General features: G+C 35.3%; 2 protein-coding genes across 3 annotated transcripts in view; both read left to right on the top strand.

Annotated features, from left to right (window-relative positions):
• The first annotated feature begins 1,713 nt into the window (after positions 1-1,713).
• On the top strand, positions 1,714-6,795 carry LOC135219699 (uncharacterized). The gene is made up of 6 exons (XM_064256674.1): positions 1,714-1,819; positions 2,462-2,601; positions 3,804-3,980; positions 5,016-5,279; positions 5,901-6,001; positions 6,378-6,795. The coding sequence occupies exons 2-6, from the start codon at positions 2,470-2,472 to the stop codon at positions 6,499-6,501; spliced, it is 798 nt and encodes a 265-aa protein (XP_064112744.1). The 5' UTR covers positions 1,714-1,819; positions 2,462-2,469; the 3' UTR covers positions 6,502-6,795.
• Positions 6,395-14,263, top strand: part of LOC135219698 (uncharacterized) — an 8,539-nt gene continuing 670 nt past the window's right edge. Inside the window, exons 1-6 of one of the 2 annotated variants that reach the window (XM_064256671.1) lie at positions 6,395-6,533; positions 11,501-11,656; positions 12,014-12,169; positions 12,598-12,879; positions 13,128-13,228; positions 13,740-14,263. The exon at positions 13,740-14,263 is cut by the window's right edge and continues 670 nt beyond it. In XM_064256671.1, the coding sequence (XP_064112741.1) occupies positions 6,519-6,533; positions 11,501-11,656; positions 12,014-12,169; positions 12,598-12,879; positions 13,128-13,228; positions 13,740-13,863 (834 nt within the window). In that variant the 5' untranslated portion in view covers positions 6,395-6,518 and the 3' untranslated portion in view covers positions 13,864-14,263. Of the gene's footprint in view, positions 6,534-7,921; positions 9,586-11,500; positions 11,657-12,013; positions 12,170-12,597; positions 12,880-13,127; positions 13,229-13,739 lie in introns of those variants that run through there. The other variant, XM_064256673.1, reaches the window with a different exon arrangement.

Raw genomic sequence — 14,263 nt, 5'->3', positions numbered from 1 at the left:
GGCCAAAACAGGCCCAATGTGAGTACTTCTTGAGATAAACTTGGAGACGATGATGATGATTTGTATGCACGAGAGGACTAGCCCAAGGGAAATTTCTCTTTCTAATCGCCGTCGGAATACTGCATGGGGCACCCGGCGATTAACACAGAGCATGACGGATGTAGAAATCATGCTTCAGCTTTATTTTCTTGAGCTATTTCCCATTTTTCTGAGAAGGGACAACAAAATTTCCAATAACGTTTTTACATCCCATTTGTGGTTTAACCAGCAAATAAGTCACTTCCTTTAACACCAAAAAGTTAATTATTATGTTGTTTCATTTTTACCGCAATAATTCCAACTATGTAAAAGTGGAGCAATAGCCAATAAAAAATGTTATCATTATGAAGTTGGGCAGCCAATCGGGAGGAGACGGAGGGGAACAGATGAAAAGTAAAAGGGAGAAACCACAGCCTATTGTGTCATATTTACAGTGTGCCCCAAAGAAGAAACTGCAAGCGTTAACTGCTGCCCCAACCATCCGTCATTCCTTAGGGTCGTATCACATGATTAATTCAAAATGGGTTAAGGAGAAAATGGCAGATCCTCCATTTCGAGTCAACTTATATTACAATCTCATTTTAGCTTAATATTTCGCAGCCTTATCACTTGAACTGGCAAATTCAGCTTGCTTAAAAGAAATCAGGAGCCCTCGCAATTAGATCATTCGTTGCATGACTTTTTTTCGTGCATATTTTATTGCAAATCTTTTATATTTACACAACATGACATTACAATATCTTTTCTTTAATAAAAGACAGTCCATAATAGGCTGGCCATCCCGATGCCCTTTCCTAGCGCAAGCCCATAGAATACGAGTGAAAGGAAAAGGCATGAAGAAAGTCAAGAAGAGTCACGAAAGTCAAATACCTTTCATTTATCTCAGCGTTACTATCAGATCATTATGCTGCGCTAACACTCGTGGCTTGTTCTCTTTGTGTAGCAAGGTGAGCCGTTGCAGTTATCAACACCGGGACTACTACTAAAAGAATAAGATTTTGAAACTCGATTGAAAATGAGTATAATCGGTCTGTATCTAGCCCGCCTTTTTTCGGTTTTGTCTCTTCTGTTAAGTGTTTTACCCTGATCTGTTGCGTTGCTTGATTTCAGGCCTTTTTCTTTTCATTTTTATATTTTCTCATTTTCATCCTTATATTCCTATGTATTTTCTTTTTAGTCTCTATTTCTTATATCAGTTACTTTAAAATGGAAATCATGGTATTATTTGTTTATTAGGCAAAGAAGAAAAATAAAGCATGTCACGGAGAATTATTTCAAAATTACCCAAGTCGATATTCGGATATTCTCATATGATAATGTTCAAGTAATCATTCATATGTCCAGATTGACTGCAGTCAGGTATGACTGCACACTCTGTATTCTGATCAGCTTAAACTGTCGTCGTCACCGAGTTTTCCTTTGAAACTTCGAATGTAATCTTGAATTTTCCAATACAATTGCATTATTTACCCAGCTGACCCAGCGTCATTCATTCCAAAGGCCCGACCCTTCGAAGCCATCCCCCTAGACCCATTACTAAGCAAATGGAGTACAGGGGGCGGGCACTATTCATCTTTTCATCGTCGACCATCACCCCCAGTCTCCGCGGGACCCCTTCCCCGCGGGAGTGGAGGCGAAAGAAGCTCGCCTATAAGAGGCCTGGGATGCTCCAAACGGAACCTAGTTGAGGATATAAACGCGAGTGACTGGTAGTTCTGGGGGCCAGGCTGTCGTTATCCAAAGCGTCATTGCATTACAGATCTGGGTCTCTAGGAGGAAGGTAGGATGTCTCTCCAGGTAGTGCAGCGCGCGACGGTGTCCTGGGTTAGAGGGTCACTGAAAGGAGCATGATACGATAGTGGCTCAAGATGCCCGTTTATGTTTGCGGTCAGCCCGTAAGGCGTTTGTTTTCTCTTGAAATCATATAATGACGTCGTGCCATTTATAAAGTAAATCATTGCTACTGCTACTTATCTTGAATACTTATCTTGAATTCATTTCGTCTTCTCATCGTCAAATTTAGTCTTATTTGATGAAAAATGATGTTCAGCTGCAAAATAGACATTCAGTACATAAGAGTACATTTGACATATTCCACCAGTTATTAAACTAAGAAAGAATTGTATTGACACATTTTAGGGGCGGCGATTGAAGTTGATTTATAGCACACAATAAAAAAAAAAAGGGCTCCACAGTCATCAACGCTGACAAAATAAAACACCTTTGATGTCCCTCGTCACGAAAAGGCATGATCTGCTTCTTCCCTCCAGAGACCGCGCTCAGGTCTATCGATTTGAATTAGGCCATAAAAACGATGAATCATAACATCAGGAATAATTTTAGAAATAATAATAATAATTTCTGCTCACGGATCATTTCAAAACATTAATTTTCTTCTTCTTGTTCTCCCTCTCTTCCCCAGGATTCGAAATGAGGGTCCGTTCCGCATTGCTCTTACTGGGATGCTTAGGAGGAGCGCTGGCTGCTCTTCCGACCAAGGACTCACAAGCGAAGGATTCTTCGAAGGTCCTGTTGAAGAGAGACGATCAGCATCATCACGCGGTAAGGAATGCTAGAATTTCTTTGAGTTCCTTTTCAACTTCTTAAAGACCCTCTTGAATTTAATTGTATGCGTGTTGAATTTGGCCGAGAAGTCGCGTTGATTCCAAGTCGACGGTACGTCTCAGTTATGGTCTAATTTTAGATATTTTGTAGTATGAAACTAATTTTAAAGCTATTTATTTATTTATTTATATACTTATTTACCTATTTATTTATTCATTGGAGTCCTTATTTTAATTGATACGGCGTCAATAGCCTAGGTGTTGTGACGACAGTTTTAGTAACTATAATTAATCAGTCAATCGACATATATAAAATTCAAGAGCGAAAAGAACGGACAAGTTTATCACGATATCATTATTCCGTATATATATATATATATATATATATATATATATATATATATATATATATATATATATATATATATATATATGAATGAATGTTATTATATCACCGTGATTCATATACAAGCATTGAGCTACTAATGTCTTTTAATATCCAATTCGCTCTACCTCGGAAGTAATATACTTTCATTCATGTTACCGGAAGGGGAATTTTTTGGTTGTTAATGAGTTCGTCGTCTCGTTGGATACACACACACACACATATATATATATACTATATATGTATATATAGATAGATATATAATATATATAATAGTATATGATATATATATATATATATTATATATATATATATATTATATCGAGCTACAATGTCCTTTAATATCTAATTCGCTCTACCTCGGAATTAATATATTTTCATATATGCTTAACCGAAGGGGAATTTTTTTTCTCGATAATAGACTTGCCTGGACCAGGGCGCGAACCCGTGGATCCTTTCAAATCCAAGAACGTCAGTGAAGCTTATACCTACTACACCACCGGGAGAGGCTATTAGATATTAAAGGACATTGTAGCTCGATATATGTATATGAATTACGGAAATGTGATATGACTTATATATATATATATATATATATATATATATATCATATATATATATATCTATATATATATATATACATATATATATATATATATATATATATATATATATATATACATACTATATGTAGTATATATATATATATATATATATATATATATATATATATATATATATATATATATATATATACACATACTATATGTGTATATGTATACACTTTACGTATCATCATGTGTTTCTCTTATCAGCATACGGCCCCTGCTCTACCCCCAACTGGCGACAGTTATTCTTCCTACACACCAACTGCTGGTGCCAGTGCCCCAGCTGCTTCCGGTGGTCATTACTACTACTACCATCCAGTCGAGGAGCCGAAACCAGCGGCAATGGAGGACGACCAAAAGAAAGATTACTGTCCAGTTGATACCGTGAGTCTCGTTTTGGATTTCTTTTTGGATGACGCTGTTCTTTATACTCCTTTTTATCATATTCTTAAATGAATCTAAAGGTCGTTGGTAAATACCATAATGCAGGAAAAACGTATTCTTTAAACTCTTCATATAATATTCTTGAATGCACTGGAAGGCCCGTGGCATATAGCACAATACGGTAATATCGTATTCTTTATTCTCCTTATATTATATTCTTCAATTAATTTTAAGTTCCATTGCAAATGCTATAATACAGGAAATTGTGTTTTTATACTCTTCTCATTACTCTTTAATGAATATAAAGAACCATTGAGTATTATATACAGAAAAGCCGAATAGATCGTTACGGGCGGAATGCTTTTGTTACTTTACCCATGTTCCCTCACTTCCCTAAAACAACGAACTTCGCTGAAGAAGTATCAGCTCTCATATATATATATATATATATATATATATATATATATATATATATATATATATATATTATATATATATATATAACTTCTGAGTTTTTTGTAAATATTTTGTCTTTATGGACACTTAAATTTGCATAGGTTGTTGGACTAAAATATATGAAACAATAATCAACGGAAGTATTAAAAAACTCATAGGAAACTACAGTGAGATTCACGTTATGTAGTACCATTAATCCCGTGACGGTTTATTTTGCGTTTTTAAATAATAAATACAAAATTACGTATTTTTTTTTTATTTTATTCCCAAGTACCTACATAGGTTCCCATTTTCTCGTTTCTGTTGTTTTTGTTCGTATAATTATTCTTTGTGTTTTCCTTGTAGAATATTGCGCTGTTTTGCATTTTCGCCTATTCATTCTGCTTCTGTAACACCTTTATCATTAACGTCTTATATTTTTGGCCATCGCCTTCTTAATTTTTGCTGTAGTTCTCTTATGGTTAATTACCAAAATCCTGGTCTGTATTCAGCTAACATAGAATATATCGGCCATTTCTTTTAGTCTCCCTTGAATTATATCGAATGGGCAAAATGATAGGGATTCCCACTCCACTGCAGGTCTTGGCCCCCATCATCGTCATCACCGTCTTTGCCGGAGTCCTGGCAGGAAACGCCCTCGGTATGATTCCTAGAGTTCGCTTCCAGCTGCCTCAGGCCACAATCAACGCCATAAATGCCCTGAAACCCGACCCCCTGGGTATCAAGCCCGACATCATAGGACCCGCTAACGCCTTCATTCCCGCAGACGGAACTGGAAGAAGGCTAATGACTGACGACGGTCCAGACCTCATGGGCAATGCTACCCAAATGGCTCTCGATCAGGTGAGGTCGATATTTGTGCCTCTTGTGTGTTTTCTGATTTTGACCTTTGCCTCTTCCCTCCCATTAACGTCAGGTAAGGTACCCTCTGGGTTTCCTGAAGGACTGTCGTCTAGCTAACGTAACCGTTGTCCCTTAGGTCTAAAGTTGTTTTTTATAGTTAATAAATGTCATTTTATTATCGATTCTTTTATGCCTGTTTTACATAGTCTTCCAACTTTCAAGAGTTAGTTCACTATTCCACATATTTCTTGGAACAAATAAATAGATTACACTGATCTAAGTGAGAACATATTTCTGTAAAACTATCGACTCCTAAAGAGCTTTTAAATCTGTTCAGCTAAACTGATCGATGTATATTCTTGACAAAGCAAATGCCAATAGGATAAGAAATATTTTATTCTTGTCTAGCCCAGCCGCAAGCAAAGTAAGACATGGGGAAACAGAATAGAGGGAAGAAGCGTTAGACATGTCTTCCTTTGAAAGAAATTAAGATTATGAGTGAGGGAAAACAAGTACAGAGAGAGAGAGAGAGAGAGAGAGAGAGAGAGAGAGAGAGAGAGAGAGAGTTTCAAACCTGAGTAACACTGTGAACATTTCCGTTTTCTTTTCTTTTCTTTTCAGATAACAACTTTTGTGCTGGACACCATCGAGACAGACGACTGTGGGTCGAGGTTCATTTGCGAGGCAGGGAAATATGCTGATGGACGCAAAAAATTCCTTGGGTAAGAGAGAGAGAGAGAGAGAGAGAGGGGTGGGTTGTGGCTGGGGGGCGCTGGGGGGCGCTGGGGATGGGGGTTGCACCGATAAAGACTTAGATTAGAGAGTCTGACTTAATTTGTTTACAATCGTCATACCAAACAATTCGAACCGTTCTGACTTCACAAGGAAAACACTGGACTGCTTTGTAACTATTTCAAACTGAGTTTATTGGTAATGCTTCTTCCTGTTAGTATTTCAAACTATACTTGTAAATAAATATCGTCTTTACGAAACTCTTTTTAACTGCTGCCAATTGCATTTTGCTGAACCTGTCGATGATGATTTTGATTTTCAATGAGTCATTTCAGCAGGAAAGTTTCCTTTCTCCTTTTCCCTCAGCCTCATGCACTTCATGACGCCGCCTATCTACAGAAACAAGATCAAGGTGTTCAAGGATTCGGCTCTCAAGAAATCCGACTGCCGGAAGTTCAAGTGTGGATACACTGACGGAAAGAAAATCTGAGGCGAAGGAATCTCAAAATGCCGCGGAAGACCGTAAGATTGTTGGAGTTTTCTTTCAACAAAATGCATCTTCTCTTTTCTGTATGACCTGACACTGTGTCTTCAGGATACTGCCAAGGAATTCGTAACAGTAATTAGTTTGTTGCTTTATATTGCCACTAAATTGTTAAGATCTCCAGTAATACTAACGAGATAAGAATAATAATTTCCTCATCATAGGATTGCCCTCCGTTGCTGGCTGAAAAAAATATGATTACTTTAAAATATCATTACTTTAATTTAAAAGTCATTTTTCTTTAGAATATCTTTACAAAATTCTACATTTAGTGGCAATACCGCCTTGTAAATATCGTTTTCTTTTGTTGGAAAAAGTATTTTGCAGTTTTATACATTTATTCACACTTATTTATTTTCACTCAGCGTGAAAACTTCATCACTGATCAATTCAACATGACGAGAATTTTGAGACTGAAGAGGCGACGTTTTGGTGGTGACAGACAGACATTACTCTTACTCGGGACTTTTGCCTCAACGACGCTCTCCCCTAATCTTGTCTTGTATGAACACGAGTAATAAAAAACTCTATACTTCTTAATATGAAACACAAGTCAAACTAAGTCTAAATTGGCCTTCCTCTTTCTTCTACTCTGTTATTCAACATCTTTTATCTAAACCGATTGTATTGATCTCAGATGGACGAGCAGCATAGCATTGCTAAATTGACTAACATTGACAGAGCTGAAATAAGTAAATTATTCATTAATGTAAAAGTGTTCGTACCTTTATATTCTGATTATGTTTTAATTAACTAGATGTGTAACTTAAGTTTTATATACTATATATATTATATATATGTATATATAGCATATATACATAAACAGATGTATACCATATATATATATATATATATATATATATATATATTATATATATATATAATAATATAATATATATAAATATATATATATATATATATATATGTATATATAATATTATATATACTATATATTTTGTGTATATATATATATATATATAATAATATAATCATTATATATATATAATCATACAACTATATATATATATATTTAGTATCTATATATATATATAAATATATATATATATATCTACATACATATAGATAGATATATATATATATATGATATAGTATATATGTATATATATGATATAATATACATATACATATATATATATCTATATATATATATATATATATATATATATATACGTATATATATATATATATATATATATATATATATATATATATATATAATATATATACTATAGTATATATATATATTACTAAATTTATATATATATATATATAATATGATATATATATTAATAATATTTATAATATCATATATATATATATATATTATAATATAATATTATTTACATGTATAACATGTTTGTATCTGTACGCGTGCACAAGTGTGTATGAGTTTGTGTAAGAGTTCGGTTCAACCTGTTCATTTAAATCTGTAGCTATTAAATCATTATTGGTGAAATTGACTCGGTTTTTCAGTTGCTTGTTTAAAGTTCATATCTACTTACAAACATTATCTTCACTTTATAATTCATTTCCTTTTTCAGATGAAAAATAGCTTCTTGATTAGTCTCTCTTCTTTCTCTCCCATCCCCCTTTTTCTCCTTATCTGTCTACCTTATTTCTCTCTTTCCCTCAATCTATTTGCTCTCATATTTACCCATCTTATTATAATTAAGTTAGGACACAAGACACCATGTGATATATACAATATTTGTATGAGTTTTTTTCGACCATAAGGTGTTCGTATTACTCAGAAGTTCTATAAGGAATGGGATAGTGTGACAATACGTGACGTGGGACAGGAAACTGTGACAATTGACTTGTATCCATGCATTGTTAGTTTTACTTATTTATTTGTTGTTTTGCTAACTGCTTTTGTTTTCTATCGTCGTGCAACAGACAATAAAGAATATCTAATGCCCTTCCTTTATCACTTAACCCTCTCTTATTTGTCCCATTTTTTCGCACAAATAATTTCGACTGACTACCTTCTCATCAAAGTGGAATGCTTATTGTTCATAAAAAACTGTATCTCCAGTCGGGCTCAAAAAGTTTATTACTGATCAGACTACTATTGACTGACGTTTATGAGCAGACGATTGACATTAAATCATAAACACACCGGACAGATGAACATGCCGTGTACATATGGACAGAATGGACAGCCAGACAGTCTTTTCACTGTACCACACGGTGATTATTTACTGAAAATGAGTAACTAGACGGATCGAGACTGACTTATAATAAAAAACGACACTATATTTCAGAAAATGATTTGCCTCTTCAATTCTAAATGCGTTCCTTTAAACGACTGGCAAACACACGTAGAAAGCTACACCCACTTTTAATTTTTAATAGACAAATTAAAACTAATTTGTCAGTTTCTATGGACATTCATTACTCTCTAACCGATCCTTAGAATTGTACTCCGTGTGTTTCCACGCTTTCAACTAAGATTACTTTTCAGAGTTTATTTCTATATAATATACCTCATTCTCTCATCCTTCATGATTTTTCGCTAATGTTGAATAATTAAAATAATCATATTTTTATCAAAATGATTATACGCAAGGACCTCAAATGCCTGATACCATTCTCTTTTCTTCCCATTTTCCTTTCGTGTCGTATATATCCAGTAACACTTTAGAGTTGTCTCCGATCATATGAATCAATGAACACTTTCTCTGAATCGCGTATACTCGCTGCGTCATGAGGAACCTGTCATGACAAAGCTCCCCGCTAAGAGCAACCTCTGCCGAAGAAGAGCAAGAAGAGCTCGAGAGATCCTATTGGCTGCTGAAGCAGGGGTAAAGAAAGACGGGGGGAAAGGGTGGTCTCTCCTCATTCCTAACCCCCACTCAACCCCACTCACCCCCAATGGAGATGAGTGAGGCAAAAGATGCCCGCGTATAAAACGCGCGAGATGCCTCCGTTAACGGGTAGTGTAGAGTATATCCACCAGTGGCCGGGCTCTCTCAGAGACTTGGCTGTCTACCTGCGTTCACGAAGAAGGTGAGGATAATGGCTTTGTCATTGCTTGCTTGCCTGTTTTAAGACGTCTATTTTTGCCGACCTTGGGCTCCAAAATGTCGACTGTTCTATCTTTGCGTTTGATTACTCACTGAAGCTGTAATACTTCATGCACTTGCTATCGATGCCAAAATAACTCGATCCGCGAAGTGTATATTCTTCCATATTGCTTTGCTTTAATTTGTTCCGAGTTATGAGACCCTTTCGCTGAAAAAACACAATTTATTTTAATTAGACTGAATTTTTCTTCACACAAGTAATATCACTTTTCATCTACCCCTAGTTCTCTATTTTGTTTCGAATCCTCTTATTATGAGAGATATTTATTAATACAGACGTTATATATGTGTAGTATCCGTACGCCTGTATATTCGTCTGTTCATTGAACACTTCAGAAAGTACAAGTCTAAATTACAAAAGTATTACAAAAGTAAAGATGTCGATGGAATAGTCACAAATTGAGTATCATGAAAATATAGTTCATAAAAAATTTTGCTTTCCTACGTCACTCCGGAGCCAAAAATGTTTTAGAATGACAATAAAGTCTAAAAGAGGCAATATGTACTAGCAAAGTTTGTGACGGTAAGTGACGGTAGATTCCCTCGACTCGTTCAAAATCTTGATCGTTTTCCCTCCCCAAGTTGGCCGAAAGTTACACTTTGAAGCTTCTCTGGCTTAATTCTTAAACAACAATCTAATTCTACCTTAAATTTCCTATAGTAATCCCTCTCACCTTTTTATTTGTTCCATAATAAATCGAGAACTGTAATCTGTAATACAAAGAAAGGAGGGGGGGGGGGGGGTGTTGCTGGGGGCCGAGGCAGCCGATGTCATAATCTTTCGAAATTGATTCTTTATTTTTACACGGGTTTCCTACCGTTCATTGATTTTACTTTATAATGGATTTTCTTTTTATTTGTCCCATTATTTGTCAAAAACAATTAACGATGTTCGACCATTCTCAGAATAAGCCTCACATTTCGAAACAAAATTATTTTTCGATATTCAGCATTTTAGAGTATTATTGGATTAACACTCAAAGTTGTGTAGTTGTTTTATCTTTTTTATGAATAGCGTTCTTAGCTTTCCTTTTGCGTAAACGTTTGTGACAGACTTTCATGCCAGGAATGAAAAGTATTACGGTTTGGTCAAATCAAAAAGAGAATGTGACAGAATCGTGATAGTGAAGAACAAATAGAGAGGCTTCCTCAAAATGAAGCACTATCCCATGCGCAGAAATAATAATAATAATAATAATAATAATAATAATAATAATAATAATAATAATAATAATAATAATAATAATAATAATAATAATAATACTGAAAATAGAAATAAGAAGAATATGGGATATGCCAGTGGAAATCGTACCCATAATCATAGGAGCACTAGGCACGATCCCAAGATCCCTGAAAAGGAATCTAGAAAAACTAGACGCTGAAGTAGCTCCAGGACTCATGCAGAAGAGTGTGATCCTAGAAACGGCGCACATAGTAAGAAAAGTGATGGACTCCTAAGGAGGCAGGATGTAACCCGGAACCCCACACTATAAATACCACCCAGTCGAATTGGAGGACTGTGATAGAGCAAAAAAAAAATAATAAAAAAATAAAAAAAATAACAATAATAATAATAATTTCATCGTTTTTCACCTGTTATCTGTTTTTAACAAATGAAGGAACGAATTGATTAGTTTTCTCCTTCAGGCTTTTTGGGTTTCAGTGGACACTCGCCTTTTTAACGAGAGGTACCGAGCGAATCAAGACGATTGAGGCGCGTCCTCTTCAATCCCAAGGTGCCTCTTGAAGCCTTAGCAATGAATCAGGTACTTGACGCTTAGTCTATTGCGTTGTTAAGTAACCAAGGCAAAGAAGAATATGTCTATTTACTGTTACAGGACGGAATAAGGATGCGCTCTCTTTTGGCGTTGCTGATGTGTTTGGGGGTTGGAATGGCTGTGCCTCCCTCCGTGTCCTCATCTTCAGGGGCACAGATGAACGACGCTTCCGATGTCCTGATGAAGAGAGACGATCACCACCACCACCACCAGGCGGTAGGTGGACATCCGGTGTTCGTCTCTTACGCACGGAAGCCTAATGGGACACTCATTAAATGCATTCGGGTGTATAGTAGCTTATTCATGATACACTGATGTTTTCTTCATCGTTATATATTAGTATAGCATCTACAATCTCTACGATATATTTGTATATACGTATATTTACATATATTTCCTATATATACTTTATATATATATATATATAATATATATATATATTATATATATATGTATATATATATAATATATAATATATATATATATATATATATATATATATATATTTGAATTTTTTGTTCTTATCATCATTATTATTATTGATATATTTTACTTCTTGGTTCCCATTATTAGCACACGGCTCCAGCTCCTGTTATTGACAGTTACTCCAGTTACGCGTCAGCCAGTGCTCCAGCTGCAACTGGCGGCCATTACTACTACTACCATCCGGTGGAGGAGGAGGTCGTGGAGGAAGACTCCAAAAAGAAAGATTATTGCCCAGTCGACACGGTGAGTCCTGTGACCAGGTCATTGACTCCCAGGTTATTAAGGTATTTTAGTTTCAGGTCATTTACTTCCGGTGATGGCTGAATTTCTATCTCTTTTTTATACATTAACCTCAATACCTTGAACCGTGCTGTAGTAAGAACAGAATTCATGGTCATTGAGAGTCCGAACTGTCAACTGTCGGCTTTAGGAAATAAACATATATATATATATATATATATATATCTATATATATATATATATATATATATATATATATCTATATATATATATATACTATATATATATATATGTATATATATATATATATATATATATATATATATATATATATCTATATATATATATATATATATACACTACAAATATAGATACGCACGCACGCACACACAAACACACACACATAATATATTCATTTCAATTTTCTTCAGGTACTAGCCCCGATCATCGTCATCACCATCTTCGCAGGAATCTTAGCAGGCGACGCCGTTGGCTTAGTCCCAAGCGTTCGCTTCCAGCTGCCTCAGGCCACAATCGACGCCATAAATGCCCTGAAACCCGATCCCCTGGGCATCAAGCCTGACATCATAGGACCCGCTAACGCCTTCATTATAGCCGACGGAACTGCAGGAAGGCAAATGACGGTCGACAGTGAAATGACGATCGACAGTGTCGATCTTATTGGCAATATCACTCAGATAGCTTTCGATCAGGTAATTTAACTGTTTTGTCTTTTTTTTTTTCTTTTTTGCTCGCAACAAGTTGCATAATGTATAGTTCTATTTCAGACTCATTTTTACCTTATATGAAACTTGATCATTTTAACGTCATATTTCAAACTTTTCAATTTTGCTACAAAATGAACAATATTCTGGGATAAACATCGTTCGGTTTTATAATGATTTCTTGAACTGACTTTGGAATACGATGTCCATTCCATTTCTTTTATTTTTTGTTTCAGGTGGCAGGGTTGATGACTGATGTCGTCGATACCGAAGACTGTGGATTGAGGATCGTCTGCGAAACCGGAAAATATGCAGAAGGACGAAAAAATCTCCTCGGGTAAGAATGAGAGAGAGAGAGAGAGAGAGAGAGAGAGAGAGAGAGAACACGGTTAAACATATGAAATGGGAAATAGGACCCTAAAGTATACATTGAAGCGTAAAATCTCATTGATAAGGTAGAGAGAGAGATAGGAGAGAGAGGAAGAGAGACGAGCGAGAGAGAGAGAGAGAGAGAGAGAGAACACGGTTAAACATATGAAATGGGAAATAGGACCCTAAAGTATACATTGAAGCGTAAAATCTCATTGATAAGGTAGAGAGAGAGAGAGAGAGAGAGAGAGAGAGAGAGAGAGAGGAGCGAGCGTAGTTAAGATGCATTTGAGCTACGTAGTAGATATGTGAGCAAAAAGTTGTAAATTAATCCTTCGTTTATGCAAATTTGGAAGAAATTTTTGTTAATTTTTTAACTAGACAATCTTAACACCATTAATACATATATATATATATATATATATATATATATATATATATATATATATATATATATTTGCAATATTTTTTTCCCCAAGGGTCATGCACTTCCTTACGCCGGCGATATACAGAAAGAAGATGAAAGTTTTCAAAGACTCTGCTCTCAAGAAACTGGACTGCGCGAACTTCAAGTGTGGCTACTTAGAGGGAAATATAATCTAAAACAAAGGAAGGTTTGGAATGCACACAAAGGAAGGTGGTTTCCCACAGAAAGATCAATTTGAAATCGAATTTGTAAAGCGAAGGTTTTTTGTTTTTGACTTCAGGTGAAATGCTGTTCCAAGATGAAAAGGATATTAAATTACAGGCAATGAGATTCCTCATCATCTGAGGTTTAATATTTACCGTAATAATTCTTTTTAGATCTAATATAGTAAGCCTCATCGTCAAATAGTGAGTATGAGCGCAGGATGACGAAAGCGTCCAGTCTTTCGTTAAAGTAGGAAATCCAGGTCTGTCCAGGTTTTTCAAGCTGATATTTGGACGTATCACTATTCATTTTCCACTTCTCTTGTAAATTATGTTTTAAACTATATTGTTATAGATCTAGGTTTATCTTATG

Source organism: Macrobrachium nipponense, chromosome 1 (genome assembly GCF_015104395.2).
Source record: "Macrobrachium nipponense isolate FS-2020 chromosome 1, ASM1510439v2, whole genome shotgun sequence".
In the NCBI taxonomy this organism is placed as follows: domain Eukaryota; kingdom Metazoa; phylum Arthropoda; class Malacostraca; order Decapoda; family Palaemonidae; genus Macrobrachium; species Macrobrachium nipponense.
The sequence above is the reverse complement of the archived record's forward strand: the minus strand, read 5'-3'. Positions and strand labels throughout refer to the sequence as shown.